General features: G+C 44.0%; 1 protein-coding gene across 2 annotated transcripts in view; it reads right to left on the reverse strand.

Moving 5' to 3' along the window:
- Nucleotides 1-24,741, reverse strand: part of NOTCH2 (notch receptor 2) — an 88,539-nt gene extending 63,798 nt beyond the window's left edge. For both annotated transcript variants that reach the window (XR_007506984.1, XM_049807832.1), the window contains exons 1-4: nt 24,600-24,741; nt 14,440-14,521; nt 4,201-4,460; nt 3,179-3,514 (exon numbers count right to left, since the gene is read on the reverse strand). Coding sequence is in view for 1 of the 2 variants with exons in the window: in XM_049807832.1 (XP_049663789.1) it covers nt 3,179-3,514; nt 4,201-4,460; nt 14,440-14,521; nt 24,600-24,681 (760 nt within the window). In the remaining variant the exon portion in view is untranslated. The remainder of the gene's footprint in view (nt 1-3,178; nt 3,515-4,200; nt 4,461-14,439; nt 14,522-24,599) is intronic.
- Between the last annotated feature and the right edge of the window lie 1,113 nt (nt 24,742-25,854).

Raw genomic sequence — 25,854 nt, forward strand, 5'->3', positions numbered from 1 at the left:
TCCATTTATAGTCACAGTATTGTCGGCATTGCTCCAATTCAGAGAAGGAGGCTAAATAAGAATTTCTAGTCCATACTCTTGGCACTCTCTTCCAGAGGAGCAGGCCTTGTTCACATCTCCCCTGGGCGTGACAGACCACCATTTCTCTTCTCTCTCTCTGTTGACCTTTCCTTTCCAGACAGAACCTTTTCCAACACTTCAGAAATTTCATGCTGCATGCTTGACTGTAAGGGGGAAGAAATGGCTGGGTGCCCTGCCTTTATTCAAGAGTTTAATGTAAGCATTTTGGCCTCTCCAACCTCTCTTTGCTGTTTTTCAAATGACTAGGTTTTTTTTAAAATAAAAAAAAATCCAGCTAGCAAAACAACATGGCCAACTTAAATACAGGAAATACAGAAGTGAAGGCTCTCAAAGCCACATCAACTCACCCCCACTATACACGTTGTGTAACAAGTCCAAAAAAGCAGCTAATAATCCAAAACGTGTGTGAGCAGTGTGGGTGTATAGCTGTTACTATAGTAATCTCATTTTCATTTCCTGACCATAGTTTAGCCAGCCCACATGCTTGTCTGAGGGAAAAACGTGCTCCTACCCAGCCTTGTGCCCCTGTAAGAGTCACGGAAATCAAACTGTCTTATCAGCTTTACAGCATCAAGTCCTTCAAACTTCAGCTCTTCTTCCCCCCACCACACCACTTCTGCATGAGATCTTAAGACTCCTTAAACTGGCTAAACAGATCTAACTTTAATAAAACTCTGAATTTCTGATCAAGCCTGTTAATCTAGAGATACTTACTTTGCAATTTCATTTTAAAAAGATGCAAAGCAGAGAAGAATAAACCCCCTGAAAGCAACTGTTACTTCATAGAATGGTTTGGGTTGGAAGGGACCTTAAAGATCATCTATTTCCAATCCCCCTGCCACAGGCAGGGATACCTTCCACTAGACCAGGTTGCTCAAAGCCCCATCCAGCCTGGCCTTGAACACTTCCAGGGATGGGGCAGCCACTATTTCTCTGGCCAACCTCTTCCAGTGCCTCACCACACTCACAGTAAAGAACTTCCTTTCATCTAATCTAAATCTAACTTCTTTCAGTTTAAAGCCATTACCCCTTGTCCTATCACTACGTGCCCTTGCAAAAAGCCCCTCTCCAGCTTTCCTGTAGGTGCCCTTTAGGTACTAGAAGGCTGCTCTAAGGTCTCCCCAGAGCCTTCTCTTCTCCAGGCTGAACAACCCCAACTCTCACAGCCTGTCCTCACAGGAGAGGTGTTCCAGCCACTCTCTGATCATCTTCATGGCCCTCTTCTGGACTTGCTCCAACAGGTCCATGTCCTTCTTATGCTGGGGGCCCCAGAGCTGAACACAGTACTGCAGGTGGGGTCTCATGAGAGTGGAATAGAGGGGGAGAATCCCCTCCCTCGACCTGTAGCCACACTTCTTTTGATGCAGCCCAGAATGCGATTGGCTTTCTGGGCAGCAAGCGCACATTACTGGCTCATACTTAGTTTTTTCATCCACTGATATCCCCAAGTCCTTCTCTGCAGGGCTGCTCTCAATCAACTCATTGCACAGTCTGTATCTGTGCTTGGGATTGCCCCGACCCACATGCAGGACTTTGCAGCTGGCCTTGTTGAACTTCATGAGGTTCACACAGGCCCACCTCTCGAGCCTGTTGAGCTCCCTCTGGATGGCATCCCTTCCCTCCAGCATGTCAACTGCACCACACAGGTTGGTGTTGTCAGCAAACTTGCTGAGGGTGCACTCAATCCCACTAGCCATGTCATAGACAATGTTAAACAGTTAAGATAACAGCATTTTCAAAGACCCTTGTATGTTCAAGCACTGAAATCAGGACAGTTTCTTCGAGTATAGTTAGAAATGGTTGCTTTCACACAAAAATAAAGATGATACATCCTTCTGTTTTAAGATAGACTTTCCTAAATTCTTCAAAGTCACATGCTTGCTCAGACAAACCAGAAAGTTGTTGTACAGGCACTAAGGCTAGCAATGTACATTTAAGGTCATTTGAGCCAACAGTTCAAGATAAAGGTCTCCAAAGAGAGAACATTTTTTCACAAGTTCTAAATGCTCTTTCCACACATACCCATGACTCCAGACGATCCTCCTGAGAACAGTCACTCTACATTCATCTTAAACAGTATATGGCAGCTACACCTTTCACATAAATAACAACAGAGAAATGCTTAAGGGTAGAAAGTTTACTTTTCTAGATTACCACACACCAAGTGTTCATGTGCCAAACTGCAATACACTTAAGTAGGAAGTCTAGTCAAAAGCATTTCCAAACAATCTGTTTCCCATGGAGTTGAATTACTCAGTAAAAAAATATCAGCCTAAAAAAAAACCAACACCCTCATACACAAAGACAACTAGTACTGCTCTGTGGTCAGTAAGACAAGTGGAGGGGTAGAAGCAGGACAGGATGAGACCACCAGGGTCACAACCAGGTGACAGATGATCATTTTAGAGATGGATGCCTTGGTGATTGGAGCCCAGCTTGACACACAAAACCAATACAGCCCATGATCCTGAGTAAGCACATCACCCCTGCTGTGGTTGAACTCAGGGCAGCGAACAGCATCAGGAAACAAGCAAGCATAATTTATCTGGAGGTATTACAAGACAAAAAGGGTGTGGTAAGTTGGAAATGGTATCTTCTAAGATTTGGAGGAGCTAGAGGAGAAAAAGGAAGGTAATAGAAACCAGTATGTTTTAAGAGTAAGGACTGAGAAGGAAAAAGACAGATGTTTGTCTTCACTCAAGCACTGAAGTTAACTGTGGCCTTTACTGAAACAATCCCATGTATTTGTTGGGGTTTATGTTCATGGAATTTGGCATTCCAAACGGGCATTAGGAGATACCACCTTAATCTTGAAACTACCTTGTAGTTCTTACCTATTTGATTCTCTGCCTCCAACTGGGTTCCAAAGATATCTCATTTCTAGCCTTCTTCCCTTTTCTTCCCTTCCATGTTATGAAATACAAACACTCAGAAATTAACGTCCTAGCAGAGCTTCCTGCCTTGCTGAGATTTCTCCCTTCAACCTTACATTACATGAGCATCACACAGAAACTCCAAGAGAAGTTTTCAGAAAAACACAGACAGGAACGCAGTGACAAGACTACAAAACCAGACGCTTTGAAGAAGCACCATTTACCTGGCAGACAGTTGCACTCAAAGGTGAAATCACTTGTTTGATGACAAGTTCCTCCATTCATACATGGTGATGGGGAACACGGCACATATATGCTCTCACAGCGATGCCCTGTATAGCCTGGCTTGCACTGGCATCGGTATGAACCAGGCAAATTGACACAGGTCCCACCATGTTGACAAAGGCCTGGTGTGGCACATTCATTCACATCTATCTCGCACTTATGGCCAGTGTAGCCAGCCAGACAGATGCAGGAGAACTTATTTCCAGATACAGTACATGTGCTTCCATTGGCACAAGGTTGAGATGTACAGGCATCAATCCACTGGCAATCCTTTCCTGTAGGATCAGACAGAGCACTATATTAATAAGAAGTTATTTCTATGGAAAATATTATTTCCTTCATGCTACCTCAAAATGACTGGTGTACTAAATCTCAAAATTATTACAGGAAAATTTATGTCTGCATTTTACAGTATTATATCTGAAACAAAAATCAATTTGCTGGTTACAGTACAAAGTCATTTTATTCACAGGGTAGCAGCAAAATATAGAATATTGTGATTTATAAAAATAACCCATGACCTGAAATTATACTACACACTGACAGTCACTCTTCTTCTGTGTTCCCTTCAAGAATGGAGTGGGTTTCCATGCTTACCCGCAGGCACCCAATTATAGTTTTCCCATAGAAAGGTTTTGCTGGCCAAATTTACTTCATTTTTTCTAGAAGGTAGACTCTGAACTCAAAAGTGCAACAGCCACTCCAGAGTAGCTCTTGCAGTCAGTTTTCCCACATGGACAACACCACAAGATCTGAATGTCTTTCTGCTTACGTGTAAAGGGTAAAGAGTTTGATTTCCTACTCCATGACCAAAAAAAGCAAAGGGGAGTCATTTAGACTTCTTCTCATTTCCTGTGCTGGAGCTAGTAAATTTGAGAGCATATTCTGATTGCCCCAGAACATTCCAGGATGAAGTAATTCACAAAGGAGGGAGTCTGGAGGTACAAACACAGAACCCCACCTGTGTAACCTGGAGGACAGACACACTCATATGTTTCCTGGCTGTGGGGATGACAAGTTCCTCCATTCCGGCAGGGCTGGGACATGTAGCAGAGGTGCGATTCAGAGTATTGACAATCCTCTCCTGTGAACCCTGGAGCACATTTGCAGGTAGCCTTTCCTATCAGAGACGTAGTTTCACAAGTTCCCCCGTTCTTACAGGTATTGCTTTCGCAGGGGTTTCTGTACTGACAGTAGTCTCCAAGAAAGCCTTCTCGACACCTGCAACAGAGAAGAAGTCACATGCATTACACATTCACCTGAAGCCTTGCTGTCCTGGGAAGATACCAGGAATGAAGTCCCACGACCACTTATGAATTTGTCATAATTAATGGTAACACTAATCTAAATGCTAATGTCATAGATGTAACGGGTCCTTCCTCTGGGATTGTCCCAAATGACACCACTGAAAACTTAAGTTCAAATTGTGAAATCGCTCATTACAAAATAAATAAATACTGCATACAATCAGAGTTACATCAAATGCAGGACCTTATTGTCGCACTTCCCTTCTGAACTGCAGTAAAAGCCTAAGTGTTAAAGAACTGCTGAGTAACTATTAATTCCTTGCACCCAATCCCATTCTAGTAAGCACCCTTTTTTTAGAAGAAAATCAAGCAGTTTCAATAATAGGTATTAACACCAGGTATTATCCATCTTCCAAAATATTTATAAAACCTTATACAAATGCAGCATCTGAGGGCCTGAAAATCTGTAGCAGATCTTTCTCCACAACACTCCCGTGAGACAGGAATATACTGTTATCCTCATGTTGATAAGTCCATCTGGGACTGTGACATGCTGAAGCCTGCACTCAGCTAGCAACACAAGCACTAAAGTCAGGTCTCCCACGCCCCTGACTAGCACCCTAACGACAAGGTCATTGTTCCTCTGTCTCCCACAGAAAAATGAGTACACACACACACTATCTACAACTAGGGTAGTATTTTATACACACACACTATCTACAACTAGGGTAATATTTTATACAAAGATCTGTGATTGCAGAATAATTGCAGTTATTTCTCTCTAACCTAAACTTATGTCAATACAGTCTGACTACCCTTGTCAGCTGTAATCCATCTTTTAACTGGCCTTTGTACTACAAATTTTCCATTTAACTTCCAGCAATACAGGACCCAGGCAAGCAAGCCTGCAAACCCCACTTTTGTGTCACCCACAGTTCCACTTGCTTCTTTCAGGTAGCAGAAAGCTGCAAAAGTATATGCTGGATAAAAATAACACCTAACATACAGAACAGGACTGCCCACTTGAAGTTTTTCTATAGTGCACAGCTGCATGCTTTAACTGGTAAGTAACCCAAAATACACACAGCTCAAGAAAACATGTATTTCACTGCAAAAATTTCAGAGGTGAACATTAGATAGGTTTTGCTCCGGAACAGGGTAGGTGCAATTATTAAATCAATGAGCTACTCAAATCCAAAGAGAGGAGATTCCAACTGCAAGAAATACAGTCTCTAGTTTGCCTGCAGATAAGAATGTAACAGTAAAGAGACTGCCTTTTCCTTATGCACTTGAAAGTGTATGGTGGATTGAAAAAACAAAAAACCAAACCAAACAAACCAACAAACCCTAACTGGATAGGCCTTAAAATTCAGTTTAAAAATCAAAGAACAGTCATGAAGCTGTGTTTTACACAGAATACTACAGGAATCTTCCTTTGTTCCTATGCTACTCAACACTTCCATCAATGAATAACAACAGAAAACATCAATGCTGGTCAAACACATAAGTAAGAGACAAGACAAGTTCTTGATAGAGAGTAGTAACACAAACTGCTAACAAGGCAGTCAGCACGCAAAGCGCACTTTAAGCACTGAGAAGTCATACATCTAGAAACAAAACGCATACATCATCCTCACCAAAACAGGAGACTGATCTGGGAAAGACAGACTTGCTCTGGAGGTTCCTAACAGTCAGCTGAACGTGAATTCCTAGCATGACAGTTTCGCCAGGAGTCCTTCAGATGTACAAACAGCATATATCAAGTAGGAGTAAATGAGATTATGCTACACCTGATACTTGCATGGCACAACCATTACCAGACCATTACATCAGTTCTGCTGTCTGCTCTTTAAGAAGGAAGAGCTGAAATTAATTCAAAGCAGCCAACAGTAATGATTAATAGAAAACTCTTGACACAATTAATAGCTCAGGTGGCTCAGTCTATTTATCAAAGGGAAAAGGGAAGGAGACAGTTAAAAGCTCCAAGTACCCACAAAGAAGCTCAGATTTAACAGTAATTCCCAATCTAGAAGGTACAGGGATAACAAAACTGAGCAGTTAGAAGTTCAAGGTAGATAAATTCTAATTAGAGATAGGGCAATATCTTTATCTTCAGACAGACTTATACACAGTATCTCAGCAGTGGAGAGAAACAACTAGAACAACGCATTTAAGGTTGCAGTGGAATTTCTCCATCACTCATGCTTGTTTAAAAGAACACCAGGATTGGCTGTTTCAGAAAGAGTATGCACGCTAGTTCAAACACTGCTATTCAGAGAGGTTATTATTCGAGTTACGCAAGGGGTCATTACTAGATGACCACAACTGTTTTTTCTCATGTTAAAATTTATTAACTAGCTTTCGCTATATGTCTGAAGCAGGAAAGTCATATAATAGATGTGCATAATCACAATTTACCATTCCCCACACCCAAATTAGGCTCCTTTCACCATACCTTAATACTTTCAACTTTGTACCCAAGAACAGACATGAAAGAAGAGTTTTTGCAGGGCAAGGCAGGATTAATAAAGCTACAGAAAGCAAATCCTGAGACAACACCATTTGCAGAATATCCTCTGCCTCTTGTGCCATCCTCGGTATAACAACTGAAGGCTGTCAGTCAGCATGAGCTGCTGCCACATCACCCAAGAGGCAATCTTCTGGTATTCTGGGCCTAAACCAGTTCTATAGGCTTCCTTTAACATCCCAAATCCCTCCTTGATACGGGTTAGAAATCAGTCCAAACGCCAGCAGGCTACAGCACAGCTGTGTAGGAGCTCGATCATATAGAAATCTGGCACCCAGCAAAGACGGCTTGTGCCAGAAGCTGGAGGACTGCTCGACTCCCACGGCATTCAAGCCTGCACACGGTGCACTGGCTAGCTCTGCTCAGAGACTGTCTGGATAACTACAATTAAATCATGTTTCTGGACATCTCTATGCAGCTGATGAATGTGTAAAGTCAAATTGAACTTCAGTCCCAGAAGGCTTACAAGCTTTCGTTACAGGGATCTCTTCTGGTTTCACCACCGCCAGGGATGGGGAGTTCGCATAGCTCAGCCGCCTTCAGTGTCAGCAGTACACCAAGCTCCTCAGACTAACAGAAGCAGGCGCAGAACATGCACTTGTAGTTCTCTTTAGAGAACTCGGACAAACAAGAGGTCCTCCAACACCAGCCACCACTCCAAATACAAAATAAACCAAAACACACCTAAAAGATAAGTCCCAAGGTGCTTTTTCATTCAAAGGCTGTAAAACAAACTAGAAAGTCTAGAGGAACATTTCACATTTTGTCCACAAGCAAATAAACCACCAAAATACACCTTCTCTCCCACTCCCCCCCCAAACACTCAGGGATACTGGAAGGTACATTTAACTGTTGCCCCTAGGTAACAGGGAGGAGGGAGCTTAACAATGACTAAAAGTATTGCTGTTATGATTTAAAAGGAAAGCTGAGACCTGTGCTCTAAGACAACACTCACAACCATCACCCACAAATGGCCCAGAATTTTGTACACAAATGTTCTGGTACAAAGTTGAAGAATGCTCCAAGACCAGGCTTGTTCTGGTATCTTCTGAGGCTAATCAGAAAAACATGAGGGAGCACTCCAGCAGGGAACAGCAAAAGCTCTTTTAACTTTAGCTCTTTATATTTGGAAGGACAAAGCCTTACAGAATATGCCAGAGGGAACGTGCCTGCCTGTGGAAAGATGGTAAGTCAGGTATACACAGCCCTTGTACCACCATTTTGTTCTCCTCCTGGAGAAGTGCTTGGTCACACAGTTATGCAATTTTCCCCTCCAGCAATTCCATGCAATCCTTTTTGAATGTTAAAGAACAAAAAAACCTACAGTCCAGATTTTCAACCATGTCTCCTGTCATCAACATTTCTAGGCACAAATACTAGTAATTTAGTTCTAAATGTTGGTGTAGACAAAACTGCAAATATTTGCCCCTGATTCATGTTGGGCACCACATTGTTTCTCTAAAAATAGAGGCAAACACTGAAAAAGCAAGGTCTAAGTCCAGACTTCTTTAAAGGATATGATTATCCTCAACAGCAACTCCAGCTTCCCACCACCCCTGCTCTGCTCTCATCCCAAACTACTCTTTCAAGTTCTCTTTAGGAGAGAAGAAAAAAGAAGAAAAAAGCCACTTGTCTACAGAGCAGCTTAAAATTGTAGCAGCTTGTGTCAGCTCCAAATGACATGCTCAGAACAGGAAACCAAATCTTTTCCAAATAAAAGCCACTGTTCTCCTCAGTTTTCCATCTAACACTCAGAAACAGAAACAGGAAGATAAAGTTTGTTCTGGCACTTTCTGGAAGCACATGAGGTCTCTTAACCTACTTCAACAGGAATTTAATCTTTTAAGAACAAATTTCACATACAACTTAATTCAAATCATGATTTCTGAAAGCTAGAGAGTTTGAAATGGGAAAATGTCCTGTGGGCTGCATCAGCTATGCAGCTGCTTCTAATTAAAGCTTCTCCTTTACTCTCTCTGGGCTACTTTCCAGCACAAATACTTTAGTCAGAGCTCAGCCCTTCTTTTTTTTTCCCCTCCTCCTTTTCAGCTCCAGCCTGTGTTTGCCTTAGCTCAGGCTCTCATGGAGCTAAACAAGAGACATAAAAACAAGATGAAGGTATTTATCCAAATTTGAAGTATCCACAAATCCACAGAGCTGCATTCACTCTAACAACCTAATTCTACAAAGTGAAAGTCGAAAACTCACAAAAGCTGCATTTTTGGCTCTTAGGCCACAAAACTACATTGACGTTACCTCCCAATACTTAGTTCTCTCTTGCTTTCAAAAGACTTCTGGAAAATATGTCTGGCCTGTTGGAAAAAACTCCTCATCTGCCATACTATATTTGCTTGGGCACATTCATAGGACAGTCTCTTCAAATGCACCTTATAGACTGTTTTAACCAGTCTTCCAGATGTTTGATTTTCATGGGAGTTTCCTATTCAGGCCCAGTGATATCATCTGGAGATGCACAGAAGGAAGCAGATGGTTTTAATTTAAAACGCAAAGGGAAGAATTTCCTAATCATCTTGCTTCTCCCCCCTTCAACCCAACACTCCCTTCCCTTTGACTGGAAGATGCTTCAACGGGGGGGGGGGGGGGGGTAGAGAAAAAAATAGTCTGATGACTAACATGAGAAGGGTCTCAGCTATTCTGCTACAGATTTTAGCCAGACTTCCCTCTGGCTCCCAGGTTCAGACTCCCACACCTACACCTCCTCTCAGGAGGGAGAACAGGATTCTCTGGTTAGCTTTACAAACGCTCCTTCCCATGTCTCAAGGCTCTCATTTATGCGTCATACTTTGAATGCAAACTATGGGATGGCCTCTCTGTTGTGCATTTAAAGCAGTACACAGCTATTGTTTCTAGTCCACGGCAAGCACTTCCACAGTGTACCACTCCACAGATACCAAGGAGTAACAGCAACCGAAGCCTGAACAGGCAAGGTTAATTCAGCATTTTCTGACCATCAAAGCTCTGAACAGCTTTTAGTCTGCACAGATAAATCACAATAGAAAATTTTGGTTGAGTGACTCAAATTACCACTCTGTTCCCAGATTTAAAGCTGAAAGTGCGTGTACTCTCCCCTTTTTCCTCTGGCCTGATCTCTAGGGTCTCCTTTAACTTTTGAAAGGAGACAGAAGGAAACAGGAAAGGGCAGCCCATTCTCAGAAAGGGACAACTTTTCAGCTTTTGCATTTAGCCTCCTCTGGAAAACTCTCAGACCTCATCCTGGTACAAGGTCTCCTATGGGTATTCCCCATTCACTGGTCTAAGAGTGATTAGTCTCTCGAGATAGATCCTGAGAAGATATCTGCTGCAGCCTCAGAAGCAGTTCTGCAGTCTAGGATCTTGCCTTAAGCCCCAGAAGTCCTCTTAAATCCAAGTTAAAATTCATTTATGAAGATCCAGCTGGAAAGAAAGGTAGGTCAAAAACCTGGCAAGGGGTTGGAGTTACTGGGCATTAGATTTGGGATAAAAGCCCCTTACTGCCATGCTGTTGCTGCTTTGAGTTTAGCACACTTTGAGGTCCTCCTGTTGCAACCTTGCAGATAAGAGGAAAAAACTGTATCATGCACTGTAAAAGTGTGCACAAACTTCTGCACACAGTAAGAAAAACACTGCTCACTGATGAAGCACAGAAGCACACAAAGCTGCACAGATCCTGACAGCTTTGGGCATGAAAGGATGTGCTGAAGGAGACTGTCCTTTTGGCATCAGCTAACTTCAGCAGTCTTCACTTTTGACCAAGCACAGCAAACAAGCCATGGTTGCCATTGTACTTTTTTCCTATTTTTTTAATTTTTTTATTTTTTTTTTTACCATCCAGACCCAACAAAAGACACTAGAGTTAAAGCAGTACTTTGGTTCACACAGAGGTACTGATATCCCTTCTGGGCACACAATGTGCAACAGTTCTAAGGTCAAAAAATCCACTCTTAAAAACCTACAAAGCACGAGAAGTAGCAAGGCCCAGTTTCTTCCCTAAACCTTGGAGCACCCCTACCCCAACTCCCTTCCTTCTCACTTCTGCTTCTCTCCCTGGCACAGTCTTGCTTCTGCTCCCTGTCACTGGGGCACAGGGAAGGGAAGTTGGGAGAGGCCACAGCTGCCAAACATGGGGAAACCAGTTAAGATACTCTCCACTTCAGGGCCCTGCCCCACTCCAAGCACAGAGGGACTGCCCAATCCTGCATCCACCTGCAGCAGAGCAGACTCTCGCACTCAGAAAACAGCAGGCAGCATTGCCAAAAATCTCTGCTCTACTTGCCCTTGAAACAGTTCCCTGTACCCACGTCTTCTCAGCCTGCTTGCAACTACAGAAATACTGTAAGTTAGAAGTACTATCCCTCAGACGCTTCCTTCTACTTTCCCAGTCATCTAGCAGCACGGGAGATGAGAAAGGGCAACAAGCAACTGTTATCCTGCTTCTCAGCTGGGTATGAGAGTATGCAAGAAGGCTCCCTCATGTTTAACACCTCAGCGTGGAAAAGGCTGCCTGGAGATGCTTTGGGGCGAGGAGGGGGGGAATGACACCCTACAACAACAAAACCCCCACTACAGTGCAACACAGAGCCAAACACCAAACTGAAACTGCCTTTTATCAAAGCAGGACCCAGAAAGCTTGGGATGACAGGTCCCCTTCATACCGCTACTGCAGATATGGCCATATTCCTTGGAATAAGGTCTGCGTCCTCACGACATTAGTCACTGAATGGGTGTAGAAAGGTCTCTCAAACAAAAATTCTGACCTTGGAAGACGCAAACACAGGAATGTGTAATTTTCTAAATATAAAATCAAGGTCAAAGAAGGTCAGTAATTCTATCAAACAGTGCCACAAGATGACAGCCATGGGCCAGCAGCGTCACCAGGGGAACGGAGCTACTTAAAGGGCACTTGCAAGAGCAATCTGATAAAGATCCAACTCCGATTTCCTTGCAAGGGTCACAGGCACTGTTCCCATAACAGAAGCCAGATGCACCAGAACAAAGGTTTCTTAGCAGAAAATTAGCTTTCTTTTTTAATGGAGTAGATGCTACAGGATTTTCTGACAAAGAAAACTGTTTCAGCAGTCAGCTGCCACTTACTACTTTGCCAAATATCGAGACTAGATGTTTTGCTTATCAGTGCTTACATTACTCATGTCTTATTCATCACATAAGATTAACTCTGATGCAGGTTCTCCCTCAGCTGTTCACTTGTTTCTTACAGACAGCAGGATTGACTAGATGGACTGACCACAGGCTAGAACAAACACCTTGGCCAAGAGGAGGTACAGAAAGAGGAAGAGAGCCTATTATAATAAACTTATTGCCCAGCAGAGGAAGTACTGCAGAAAACTTGAAAAAAGTGGAAGGGGTGGAGATTTAGCTAATCAGTGAGTGATCCTGCAGAACTAGAAGCCAAGCCACTTACTTTAGTAATAAGTTCAGTTTCCTGAACAAAACATTTCTACTCTTACAGCCATCAAAAATTCAGAAAGTCATTTAGGTTACTATACCAGATAGAAAAGTTCCCCTATTCAGAGTTCCTCATAGTGCAGGAAAGAAAAAAAAAAGTTAAAACCAAAACAGGATGCTAAGAATCAGCCTGCTAAAGGTAGAGTCTCCACAATCGATGGGTTTTTTTGCTATTTTTTCCTTCCTTTCTGGGAAAAAAAAAAAAAAAAAGAGTTCTTGAGCCAGAATTAGAAAACAAACACATACGAATCTCTGTACACAGGCCCCTATTAGCCTTTCCAATTACTCTGGCACCTGCAAAGGGACTGAGTTGTTACTTGTAGGAGGCATTGGCTTAAGACCTGCAAGAAGACTTTGCACAAAAAGGAAGAAGGCAACATTAGAATTATAAATAACTCTGTGTGCTAAAAAAACGTAAGTGTGGTCAAAGCTGCGACTGTGATAAGGGAAATGTGTCAAGATCTGGACTACAGTACAAATACTGAACCAATGTTAATCAGATGAACCAACTAATTTCCCCCTTCCCCCCCTCCAGTCTAATACATAGAAGGAACATGCAGGTTGGAGAAAACATCCTTAGGGAAGTACAAGCGGCACCAACATCAATACCAGTCTTGTTTATTACCTTCATCATGACCCACATACTTTGGCTCCAGACTGACATGCTTAAGTATGCATCAGAAGGACCTACTAATGTCACACAATTTCTTGTTTCAGTCTTAAAATACAGGTAAAAAGCAGGAAAAGTTCCAGCTTTCTTTTCAGAAGGGCAGCTCGTTTCTGTTGACAGCAACATAAATCCATGGAAAGGAAAAGACTAGGAAGTAGTAGTAGTTAAAAATGTGAAGAAAACAACAGGGAATAACAAATGACATATTTGCCTTTCTATGGCCTTTCTGCACACCAGGTATTGATTTGAAACTGAGAAGAACCTCAAATTAGATTATGATTTCCCCTTTGTGTGCCACAGGTGCAATTTAAGTATATTGAGCTTTATGTACCACATTAATAGAAAGAACTAAAGGTTGTGGCTAGGGAAGATGGATGTGTAGAAAAGGGTGGAGCAGAGCTGTGTGCGTTAGCCAAGCTAAACCAACAAGACAAAACTGAATAACATTTAAAGAATGTTAGCATTAAGAAAAGACAGATTTAGCATGTTAGAAAATGGCACAACTTGCACTGGTGAAGTAAACAAGGTCTAGAAAAATAATCTATTTACTCCAGATGTAGTAAATTAACCCTGCCAGACAAGGAGGATTTAATCTTTTTGCAAAATATCACTTCATTTTAAAAAAATCTAAATACTGCAGATTTAAAGGTGAACTGCATTTAAATAGATGTGGTATCATTCTCCAGACACCACCTACTCCACCAAAGCTCCTGCTGATCAGCTTCCATGCAGCAGAGTGAAGGCGCCATTGAATGCAGGTGTGAACATTTACCAAAATCAATTACATGATAAAGACAAACGTGGGTGTGTGTTTGGGATTTTGTTAGTTTGTTTTTACAACTCCCACACATTACTTACTCTCCAGCACGTGGAAGGGAACTGGCACACTTCAGAGTGCAGAATAGTTCTGAAAAACCTCAAAAATATTCAAATGGGGGCTGAAGCTCTATAAAGTAAGGCAAGCTGTAAGATGGAGAGCAAGTTCCAACTTAACTTGTGGGTCTGCAGGCAAGGTACAGAGTTTACTTCTATGATCACTTTGGCCTTGCTTCCTACACTAATGCAAAGAAACCAAACTGACAATATCCAAACCCAGAAATCTGAACAAGAATTCAGGATTTCTTATGTTACAAAAAGCTAGCACATAAGAACCAACACATTATGAAAAAACACCAACACCAACACCAAATGCACCCAATAAGAAAATCTTAACAATTCACATTTCCTTTCTGGCTTGGACCCTGAAAGAAAGAAGACTGGCAATTAAATTGATGAGAAATGAAACCAACTTACTTGCAATATCCTGTACCATTTTGATACGGAATGCACTTTCCCTCATTAACACACGGCTTGGAATCATCCATACATTGCAAAGCTGAAAGAAAAGAAAACGACAGTCAAATCAGTAGCCATGCATGTCCAGCCAAAGCTTCATTAGCATCTTTTGAGGAATGAAAATTTTATAGTAGAAAATTTTATATTACTGGAACAAAACCAAAGACACTATCACATAGTTTCATTTAATCTCTGGCAGCATCAAAGAAGCCAGACTGAAAGAAGAATCAAATACAGATTTGTTCATCAGGCAACTAAATGTTTCCAGAATTTCTTTTAGGTAGATTTTCAAAGCAAAGGATGCAGTAATTTCAGCAAGCTACAAAGACATTTGCGTTAGCACTTGCGTATTTTGGGTTAAGTGTCACCAATTACTACTTTCTGATCAAAATTCTGGACTGAAATTCTCTGAAACAAGAGGCAACTACTCCTAAGCCTTTGTCCACAATATTTTGCCTCAAATTCTTTCCTTCTTTTCTACTGTCTCTAGGAACGCTTGGCACTGAAATAGGGACATCTGTCCCTCATAAGCTCACCTGCTGTACATTTCTAGCAATCCAGAATTTGCTGCAACATCATTACTGTTGTGGCACTCTGATTTCAGTCCGGATTGTGTTTGGGAATAAGTGAAAATATCAGAAATGTTAAAAGACTTTCAGGAAAGAATTTGGTATTTCTAAGGAGGAGATACTCTGTAGCTCAAACTTGACATTTTCAGTATTGTTTTTAAAAAGTCATTAGGCATGATACAGTTCAGGGCTGGTCAACTAGAAGTCTACTAGAAGCTGTAGTGAGGCCTGTTCTGATGGAAGCAGCATATCAGCTCCAGCTCTGACAAGCACTCTTCTCTTCACAGGGATCTGAAGCAGCATGCCGTGGCTATTTCTGAAGTGACCAGAAGGGTGAGAGCTATGGAAAACCTGCAGGAGCAGAAGGCGCTCTAGAACCACAAAAATTGAACCAGTCCACCTAGACCACAGCCTGCCATTTGAACGGCACTGAACTAGTGGATAAAGTTCTTGGAACCAGATGATCTGGGTCCTATCCTAAACTTACCCACATACTGAGAAGTCACAAGCTCTTCCCAGCCTCCAGTTCCATCTCCTGGCCCCCAAACACACCCAATTCCATGCCTTTACGTACCCTATTTCAACAACCTTACTGCATTTGGGAAAACATTTAACCAATCTTAGTTGAAGGCACCTAGAGGCATCAATAAAGTCCAACCACCAAACTCCCCACTTGTGTACCAGCTGCTGTAAGGCAGATTGCCTTTTTTTTTTTTTGAGGACGGTTTTTCTTTCCTCAAGAGGTATTAAATTTTCAATACACATTCAGCAACAGACATCAGGGAAAACTGGTGCAAAAGACCACCAAAGTTTATATGCTGGTGACTAAGGAATGGGGCTCAGAAACAGAAGAGTTAATGCATCAGTCCCACTAAGCTCTCCCTGCAACCAGCTCAAATTCAGTCCAGCAATTAGACGACTTGGAACAGACTCCAGTTTCTGCTATCCAGGGCTTGAAGTGTTATTTCTCAATAACCCTGGAGCACGTAAACAGGGAGCACATAAACAGGCCACATGTAGTACAACGTACTATAGGAGTGTTTCATACTTGCAATCCCTATAGAGAATAGAGTTTAATTTAACTCAGTTACCCAGGAAAATTATAAATATTTCTCACAATATGAGTATGCCTATTTCTGTTAACATGATTTCTGAAAAAGAGGCACTTGGATGGTGCTGCTTCTGCAGAGCTCTCAGGAAATGAACAAAATTCCACTCTGAGCCCCTCTCAGATAACCCCTGAGGTCAGGGTTACTAAGCCACAGAAATATTAACACAGATTTGCATGGCATTCCCCCCCACAGCGGGCAAAAACACTTACAGTGATTTGCACCTGTCTGAATTTTTATCCCATTTAACAGCAACATTCACAAGACTTCAACTCCAAACTTCATCTGCTTCTGTCTAATACTACAGCAGCTTGTTTTCACAGCAAAGATTAGCTCCAGTTAGCATAGTTCAGCTATGCTGTGTTCAGGAGAAATGGCAAAAGGACCTGTTATGATTCGGACTTCTCTTACCACCTATGCTACTCCAACAAAATAGAAGGAGGTTAAAATGAGCCTTACCGCATTTCAAAGAACTGGGAGGGGAAGCAGACTTGGTATTCTCATCTCACTACCTCGAATTTTCATTCTTTTCACACCAATCAAGCCAGTGAAGCAAATACTCAGAGGATTATTTCTTTTGTGCCCATGCTTTCAAACACAATTTTGTAATCTCTTCGAGTACCCGCATCCCCAGTGAGAACTGAGCAGCCAGTTGATTTTGTAACCCACATAGTAAAAGCTTAACTAGCCAAAAACACCTCCCAGCACAACTGCATGGAGGGAAACATGAGGGCGACTGCTTTCAGGGTCACAGTAAGGATCTGAATCAGTGATTCCTGTTTAGCTTGCTAGGCCAAATACAGACACAGGAGAGAGGCTTTAGCAAAGTAATGATTAATTTTCTCCTGTTTTTTGACAAATTATTCCTGCCTTGAACTGCTGTTTAGCAGGTCATTAAACTACTACTAGTCCTTAGAGTTCTTTAACAGAGACACATAGTGAATAGGGCAATACAAGCAGCTAAATATGCATTTTGTATATAGTAATTTAGAAGTGAAAGAAGCTAAGGAAACAAAACCAGAAAGATTCTTTTGTACATTTTCAGCTGAAGACTAAAATAGGCTTAATAGAAATAATTGAAATGCAACTAAAGCTGAAGTCAATGTAAATGTAACCATATTCTATATTAAAATTAGTATTAAAAAGTAACATGACCACTTCTCTTTAAAAAAGAAATCACAAGGGAAATTGAAGACTACAGTTCTCACAGTAAAATTAGCATTTCTGTGCACAAAGCACTGTCTTCCTGTATTTCATGATATCTTTAACAATTTCACAATGCATGCAAAACCAAGGCATTTCAACATGACTTACTTCAAAAGCTACTTTTCTGCTACTCTACCATGTTGTGCTCAAGAGTTAATAGTATCAGAAACTTTACCTTCTAACTCAGGCAGCATAAAAAGTATGTTTCACTACATCCATTATGTTAACTGGAAATACTTTGGTGTGTACAGCATAAGAGAAGACAGCCTTGTCTTGAAAAGATAAAGCCACTTTTCTAGAAGCCACATATAGATAGCATCAGCATGCTGTCAATGCTTTGAGTCTAACAGGCTGCTTTTGACAGTTCTCTTCAATGTTTAAAAAAACAGCAATGGTGAATTATTTGTTAGTTTTCTGGACTTGCTCTAGGTTGCCAAAACCACCAAGACTTTAAGAAGCTGGGTTAGCCCAGACCAAGCACAAGCAGTGATGTTTCAAGTCCTTGCACTCTCGTGTGGTGGAGGGCTCGCTCCAGTATGCCAGCAGGTCTTCAAGGGGAAATGCCATGGCTTTTTAATGTATTGAACTGCCTCATGATTTTTATCAGTCCTTTTGGGCATATTACAGGAACATCGGGAAGGCACGCCACCATTATCGAAAGACTGGCTTCTTATGAAGTAGGCAGGCCACCACTTTGTGAAAGAAGTACCCTATCTCTAGCATGCATCATAGCCAAGTTTGGAGGACTTCTCGGATGAGGGCTCTAAGCGCATATAAGATGAATGTTAGCTATACTACCCAGCCCAGAGTCCGTACAAACTCTTGCACATGCATGCATTTAGACACAAATTCTAACCTGACCTTTAACTAGCCTACCAGGTCTATTTTCCAAGGCCAGAGGGAAAAACAGGTAGCCGCTGCTGTAAAGTGAGCACAAGCAGAAAGCGTTACTCACAGAAACACTATAGGAATGCTGCAATTCTCAACAACTGAATCCACCAAAGCTCACAATTAACTGGAGTACAGTTTCACCCAGGTTTAATCTTTTTTGCAAAAGAGACAGTTAAAGCAAATCTAGGAGGAAAAGTCATGTTTCTGCCTCATTGTTCTTCAGGATGCCAAGATGATCTAGAAGTTGTGATTTGCTTTCTGTACTTCATCTGCCCACTCTAAATTCAGATTCTTTCTAGGCTAGAAAATTAAAAGAAATAGGGAAGGATTAAGATCAGAAAATGTAAGTGTCAAGAGTTCAGCTTTTAAGAGAAAAGACTGCTATAGGGAAACAGCCATAACCAGAGAAAAATCTAAAAGGGCTTTGTTGTAAATACTCAAAGGAAAGCAATGCCAATAAACTCCTCAGCCACAAGTTCAGAAAAAGTCAAGCAGAAATAAAAATGCAAAATACCAAAACAATTAATGCTGTGAGGAAGAGACGTTATAAAGCTGGTTTCCTGTAGCTTTGTGGTTGATTATCCTGCATCTAAGAAGGTGCAGGCTCCAACCAAAGGTTTTACTGCAAGTAAGGGGAGAGCAATATTCTGGTAGAGAACACAGCTGAGCTGGTGGTACAGCCTTCTCCTTGGGAAGACACTATATGGGTCTCTCCTCTTTCTGTCTATAAATTTACCATTAAATTCATAGAAATTCCATATCATTTAAGAAACCTAGACTTCTGTCATAATTGGTGGAAACTTGTCCATAGGTTCAAAAGCTCTCTTGTGGGAGAGAGTAGAAAACAACTGACTTGAACATAGAAAAAAAGTCAGGCTAAAAAGACTAGAAAAAAAACTAAAGGACAAAATAGGTTTCAATAACCTTTACGCAGTCAGTGGATTTTATGTCTCGATTGACATTCTTGAGAAACAGCCTGTCATTTCAACTGTGTTACCCATTATATATAAAGAGAATGGAGGAAAAAGGATTCAAAACCCCCAAGCAGAAACAACACAGGACACATGGGGAATGCAAGCTCAGGCTGCTTGCCAGAGGTGGATCAGCTCTGAAGAGGACGACCATCATCATGGTCAGGAAACACCAGCTACACTACAAATCAAGGGGTCTCAAATTCCAAGGAAGCAAAACCAGCTTCTGATTCCCTTCAGGAAAAAGAGTGTGAAAAAAGAAGCTAAGAGAAAATGCTGAAACACGAGGTGTAATTCTGGAGGAAGATCAGCAGGTCCCCAATGTGCAGAAAGGAACAAAATCCTTCCACAACAGCACCTCACACCACACAAACAGCTGCTGAAAAAGCTGGTAAGTGATAAGAAGCACTGCACATATGGAGAGAATACCCAAAGATAACCAAATTTTGGAGGAAAACCACAAAGGAGTGATAACTAATTATGCTATTCACTAACCTCAACAGATTACAGTTCCAGTGATATCACATAGCAGGGAAGAACCCACTAGTAAATAAGTGCTAGCTGAAAATATGAAAATAGCTTTTTCTGGTTGTTTTTTTTTTTTTATCTTAAGAACAGATTGCCTCGTGGCAGCCACATAGAGAGGGAAGAAGCAAACTAGTAAAAATCCTCACTGTGAAAAAGTGATAAAGCCTTATATTCAGCTCAGATTTAGAAAATTTTTAAGATTTGGGGAATTTAAACAAGCTGACCAGCTTGCACTTCACAGACAGTGGGTAGTACTTAAGGACAAAGCTTGTAGACAAGGCATAGAAATAGTCTGTAAAGTAAAAATGCTTTAATCAGATTATTAAGACATCCCCACTGTTTTTACACACAAAAGCCTGAAATCAATTGGATAATGCAAGACTCATCAACTGAGAAGCTAAGCAGAGCTCAGAGTAGCGTGAAGGCACTCAGCCAATATCCTGTACCTTTGGGGAGAGAAAACACCAATATCTAAGCTGGTTTTCTTCACTAGCTTCTCTAGATAAGTGTAAAAAAATAAATTGCAAAAAAAATATTTCAGTGGATTTCAGAAGAACAAGCCTGTCAGAAGAAGAAATTTTGCTTTAGAAGTTCATCAGGTTTTGAGTTCGAGAGTGCTAACAGCAAATCTGACTACGTTAAGCTCTCACACACACAAAACTTATGTCCTGCCATCATCTGTTTCAAATCTCTCCTAAAATCAAACAATCTCCAAACATCTAGGAACGGGGCAAAAACTACTAATTGGCCCTCCTAAAAGCAGAGCTGGGAACTGTTGTGCAAATTCACAGGTAGAGTTGAAGTCTTTCTGTTGTTGGGGGTCTTAGGCCTAGGAAGCTGCAGAAGGACTGTTATTTCTATCAGATGCAGCTACAGTTTATGTGACACTGTTCCTGTTGAAAAACTACTGATAAAAGCTCAAGTTATAATACATACTGAATTCAGGATGAACTTGTAATAGAGTTCGAAAGTCTGTCAGTGACCGTATTCTCCATTTCCTTACACAGCTACTGTTCCCTGCCTTCCCCTATTTTCAATTTTCCAAACAAAGCCAGAACGCCTAAAATCCAGAACAACAACATAGAGCATTTAGTTAAAAAAAAAAAGTTTTCAACAAAAAAATGTAAGGAAGGCAATTAAAGAGCTGAAGAGGTATTGGTGTTTCCATGGCAATCTGGCAGACAGGAGCCATGCTTGCGTCTTCTCCAAAGTCTCAGTCATTCTCCAGCACTAAATCTTTATTAATTTGAACGTTAAGCATGCTTGCCTGTGTAGAAATGCTAGCCCGCTGCTTGTGCCGAGCGGCGCTTCCACAGCCATCCAGGGTGATGTCAGAGAAACGAGATGAAGACTTGCTGCATGGAACAAACAGCAGACGCCCGTGCCATTTTGAGATACAAAGCTCTTTTTTCATCCTTGTAGCAGTCTAAAAAAAGGACATATGCCCTAGGAACAGACTATTTTCTAAACAGAACAAACGATTATTTCTGCGGCTCTCAGATGACCATGTTTAGGACGATATAAGCACTGTTTCTTCTAGATGGGCACTAACAGCCTTGACTTCTGTTGGCAAGATGATTTCAGAGTGAATTCATAGAAACTAAGAATATAACTACAAAAGGACTTTTTAACGCAGATGCTTAGGGAAGCTCTTTTTTTCCCCAACATGGGTGACATTTCCCTAACATGTCCCAAAGGAGGGGTGAGACCTAATAATCACTGTATCACTCCTCCACTTAACAGTCATTAGCCAAGAGTACAAACTTAAAGGAAACAACATTACATCTGGAGTTAGAAATTGCAACTGTTTGAGTTTGCTGTTCAGTAAGATTCCCAAGTCCAGAAGAAGCAGGCTGTGAAAGACCTGCTGCTGCTTTTTTACCTACTCCTTGTCCTGGGTTCAAACCCCAGCCACCGGTCCCCTCTCACTGCACAGATACCATTTGTGAAAATGGGAAAAGCTGAACAGGACCAGAGCATATCAAAGAGAATTACCCACTTATGGCAACAGCAGCAAGACACCCAAAAAAAGGAAGGGAGGGAAATAGCTGTGGAAGCTGACAAAAACCCAACCCACCCACTGCAGGAGATTCGAATGCCAAATGCCACCAGAGGCGTGAGTCCTCTTTTCCCAAGGATTCAAATCCTGAGAACATCAGCAAGAGGATCTTCACGTATTTCTAATCTGAGCAATGCCCTGCAGGAAGTGATGTGCTTTAGCCAGATTCTCATCATGCTCCCTTTTGAAAGTCTAAATCAGCATCTCTGATAAGAACAAATTTGATAGACAGTAACACCTTCAAAAGATCAAGTAAAACTTGCTCTTCCATAAGCAAATTCACATCAAGCAGACCGGCATTGTCAGCATTATATGAAGTCCTCAAAAATTTCACTGTTTGAATACTAAAGATCTCAAACTGCCATCCACATCAACGCGCTACCTTTGTGCTGCTCTAGATTAGAAACGTTTTGCAACCTGTTAGAAATATGGGCTGATAGTCAACAGCAACCTGGTGAAACTGGGCTTAGCAAAACCCAAGTGTTAATAATGACAGTGGGTAACTAGGGTGGGCTTTGCTAGTGAGGATTCCTGTTTCACCCATTGCTGTCTGATCATCAGAAGAGGAGCAAATCGTTCACAGCAATTATCAGAAGAGTATCCTCACCAAACACGCAGGTGTTGCTGCCCCACCCCAGCTTACTGCAACTTCAACTGCAGCCTTTTGCAAAACTAAACAATGCTCAACTGGAAAAGCAAGTTGCTACACCATTGGGCTTGCATGATGAGGCAGAGTTGAGTAGTCCAAACCATAGCGCTTAGTGCATCCAGGAGCCTCCTATTTATTGACCAAGAGGGCTGACATCAGATACCTGCCCTCTCTTGCACAAGAGCATCAAGACAGTTGAACATGCACCTGAAAATACCCTTTCGGTGACTTCATCTTTCCCTTTCCCATTAATTCAAGCCACAGCTCCCACTCCCAAGAACCAGATGCAGGTCAATATCTCATGAACAACAAGAGTAATTTTCAGTCTAGATTTGTCATCTCTGACAACCAGCCTTTGTTTTGCACTGGGAAGAGATTTCAGCCACAAAGCCAAAAACTTCTGCAGCATGGGAGGACCTCGACCGGTCCGGTCGGTATCCATACCCAGTCAAGTGACAACAAGTGATACTACTGCTACGTCTCCTCTCAGCCCCTGTCAGAGAAGGAACCAGTAGGGCTAGCAATAAGCTGATGAGCTGCTGATATGAAGGTACAGTTTAACGAAGTGGACATGACATTTAGTCTTTGCAAAATAGTATTCTGCCATCTTACTGGACTGCGTAAGCCATTTCCAGAAATAACAGTCCTACTCTGCACCACACCTCTACCCTACCAAGAAAACATATTTCTGAATTTATAAGACACCTACTCTTGAAAGATCCTATATTTTTCCAGTCCTTTTTGAGCAAACCTGGCCAAAGCACATTCAGAAAATGGCTTTTTTTGACTCCAACCATCTTCTTGCAAGGTATTAGTAAAACTAAGTAAGTCAGATTTCAGAGGGGGTTACTGGAAGAAAAAAAATAAATAACAAAACATTTCTCCGGGGAGACAAATAATGACCATTTCAAAGTCAAAACAGATTGATTAACCCAACTACTCTGTATCCAAGACAGCAGTAGTGGTCAAAACTCTGCAGACAACAGTTTCTACTCCTAACCAGACTAAAGAATAAAACTGCTGAAATTATCGGTGTCTCGCTCAGTCATGCACTAAACAGCTTCCACTACCACTTTCTCCCATCGCTGCACTCTTCACAAGTCATCCGAAGAGCGATACGGCCTCTCAGGAGCAAAAAGGAAGAAAGAATGAGAAGTCATGTAAGTAATCAATGACTGCTGGTCCTCGACAGCTTTAACGTGCTGTAAAGCTGCACATGCTTTTACTCTACAAGCAGGACTGCTGCTGGGAGAGGCACGAAATCCATCAGAACTCAACAGTTAAGGCTATGGACCACGTTCTCCAGCCCGGCTGTAAAACATATTGCAAATGCCAACATGCAATGGGGAACGCTGATGAAAAGCAGGAGTTTCTTCAGATGCGCACACATGGCTCCATCACGCCTGGACTGATTAACAATGAAAGGAGGAGGATATGTAGAAATTCTTTCTGTGTGTGTAGATATGTCCTCGACAAAGAGACCAGGACAAACACAACGCATAGGTATTTCAAGCGATGGAAAGCAGTAAACCATTTTCTCCCGTGTTTTGAAACAAAAAAAAAAAACCTCAAGCACTCGAGCCATTTTTTGCAATAACACATATATCACTGCCGTGCACTGCCAGTAAAGGACGGCTTCCATTTCAGTTTTCCGTTACGTGTAAGCCCCCACGGGCGAGCCCTGCGCCCCCACGGGAGAGCCCTGCTTCGCGGGCAGGACCCGCACCACCGCCCGGCGGGGCGGCTCGGCTCCGGGGAGCCCGCCTTGGGGGGATGGGGGGTGAGGGGGGGGCCGCTCCACACAGGGAGAGAGGCGGCGGCCCCCGCGGGGCCACTCCCCACGCTGTGACACCCCACGCACGGCCGTCGCGGCTCCCCCCTCCTCCCTCCCCACCCCAGGTCCCCTTCCCCGGCCGGCCCGAGGGAGGAAGGGGACACGGACGCCGGCCCGGCAGCGTTTGAAGCGGCGCCGAGAGAGGAGCCCGGTCCTCCCGCCGCAACGCCCGGCCGGGCAAGGGGCGGCTCCGGGCAGCCCCTCAGCCTCCCGACGAGCAGCCGCCCGCGCGCCGCCTCAGCCCCACAGGCCCCCCCACAGCCCCTCGTCGCCGCCGCCGCCGCCCCCACCCCGTCACTCACCGGCCGCGGGCTCGGCGCGGCTGAGCACGGCCAGCACCAGGCCGAGGAGGGCGGCGAGCGCTGGCCCCGCTCCGCGGGCCATGGCCACGGCCGCTCCCGCCGCCGCCACCGGCACGGCGCGAAGCGAAGCGGAGGGATCTACCCCGCCGTCGCCGCCGATGGCGCCTGCGGCCGCCCCGCGCGGAGGGACACGGTACACAGACGCTCCGCCCCCGCTTCCTCCGCCGCGCCGCCCGCCACGCCCCGCCCGACCGCCGCCAGGGGGCGCTCGCCCGCGGACCGGCGGGGCGGGGCGGGGCCGGGCCGGGCCGGGCCGGGCCGGGGGGGGCGGGGCGTGGGTGCGTGGGGCCGGACTGTGGGTGCGACGGGCCGAGGGGCAAGGGGGGGCTGCCTGGGCCGGGGAGCCGGGTCGTGGGGCTGGATGGCGGGGTGGGGGTGGAGGGCAAGGGCAGCAGGACGCAGTGGTCGTGCCCCTGTGGGTGGGTGCCCACGGGGGAGGACGACGGGGTCCCCTCCGCTTGAGGTGCTGGCCGAGGCGCCGTCCTGCCCGTTGCGCGGACGTGGGGTGCAGGCAGCCCCCGGGCAGGGGCGACGGAGCGTCGCCCGAGGGCAGGCGCCGATGGGAAGGGAAACCCGAAAACGGCGTCGGCCGCCGGAGGTTCACCCCGGTGGGAAGGGGGGGAGGGGGGGGGGTCTCTGGAGCCGGCGGAGGGGCTCCCCGCCCCACGGCTCATCCCCGCGGCTGCTCGTGGTGCAAAACCCCGGGAGGAGGCCCGCGGTTCCCACGGAAAGAGGTCTCGGGAGGGCAGCGGCTGAATTCAACCTCCGGATCCCTCGCAGTCCTCGGCCATCATCTAAAGCGTTAAAAATCCTTCTGCGCCGGCTCCTGCTCCCCGCGGACTGAGAGCCCTTTGTGTGCGGTGCTGACACGGCAGACTGGCCCGTGAAGGCAGGATTGTGCCGCGTTCGGGGGAGAGAGGGGGCAATGAATAAAGCTCACTGTTTTCCCCAGATCCAGGAGCTCCTCCCCAAGAGTGGAGCTGGATGGTCAGTGCCCTACCGCCACGATGATTTTTCCAGGTATGCCGATGCGATCTGGGCGACGAATCCCCCACCGCCCCGCACAGCTGCCGGAGCTTCCCATTGCCGCTCCGACGGCCGCTCGTGGGCAGACGATGGTGCCTCGCAGCCACGATGGCCGTCCCGTGGGGCTGCTCCAGGCACGCCTCCCTCCCTGCGGATCATCACCTGAGAT

This window comes from Accipiter gentilis, chromosome 8, assembly GCF_929443795.1.
Source record: "Accipiter gentilis chromosome 8, bAccGen1.1, whole genome shotgun sequence".
Classification (NCBI taxonomy): Eukaryota; Metazoa; Chordata; class Aves; order Accipitriformes; family Accipitridae; genus Astur; species Astur gentilis.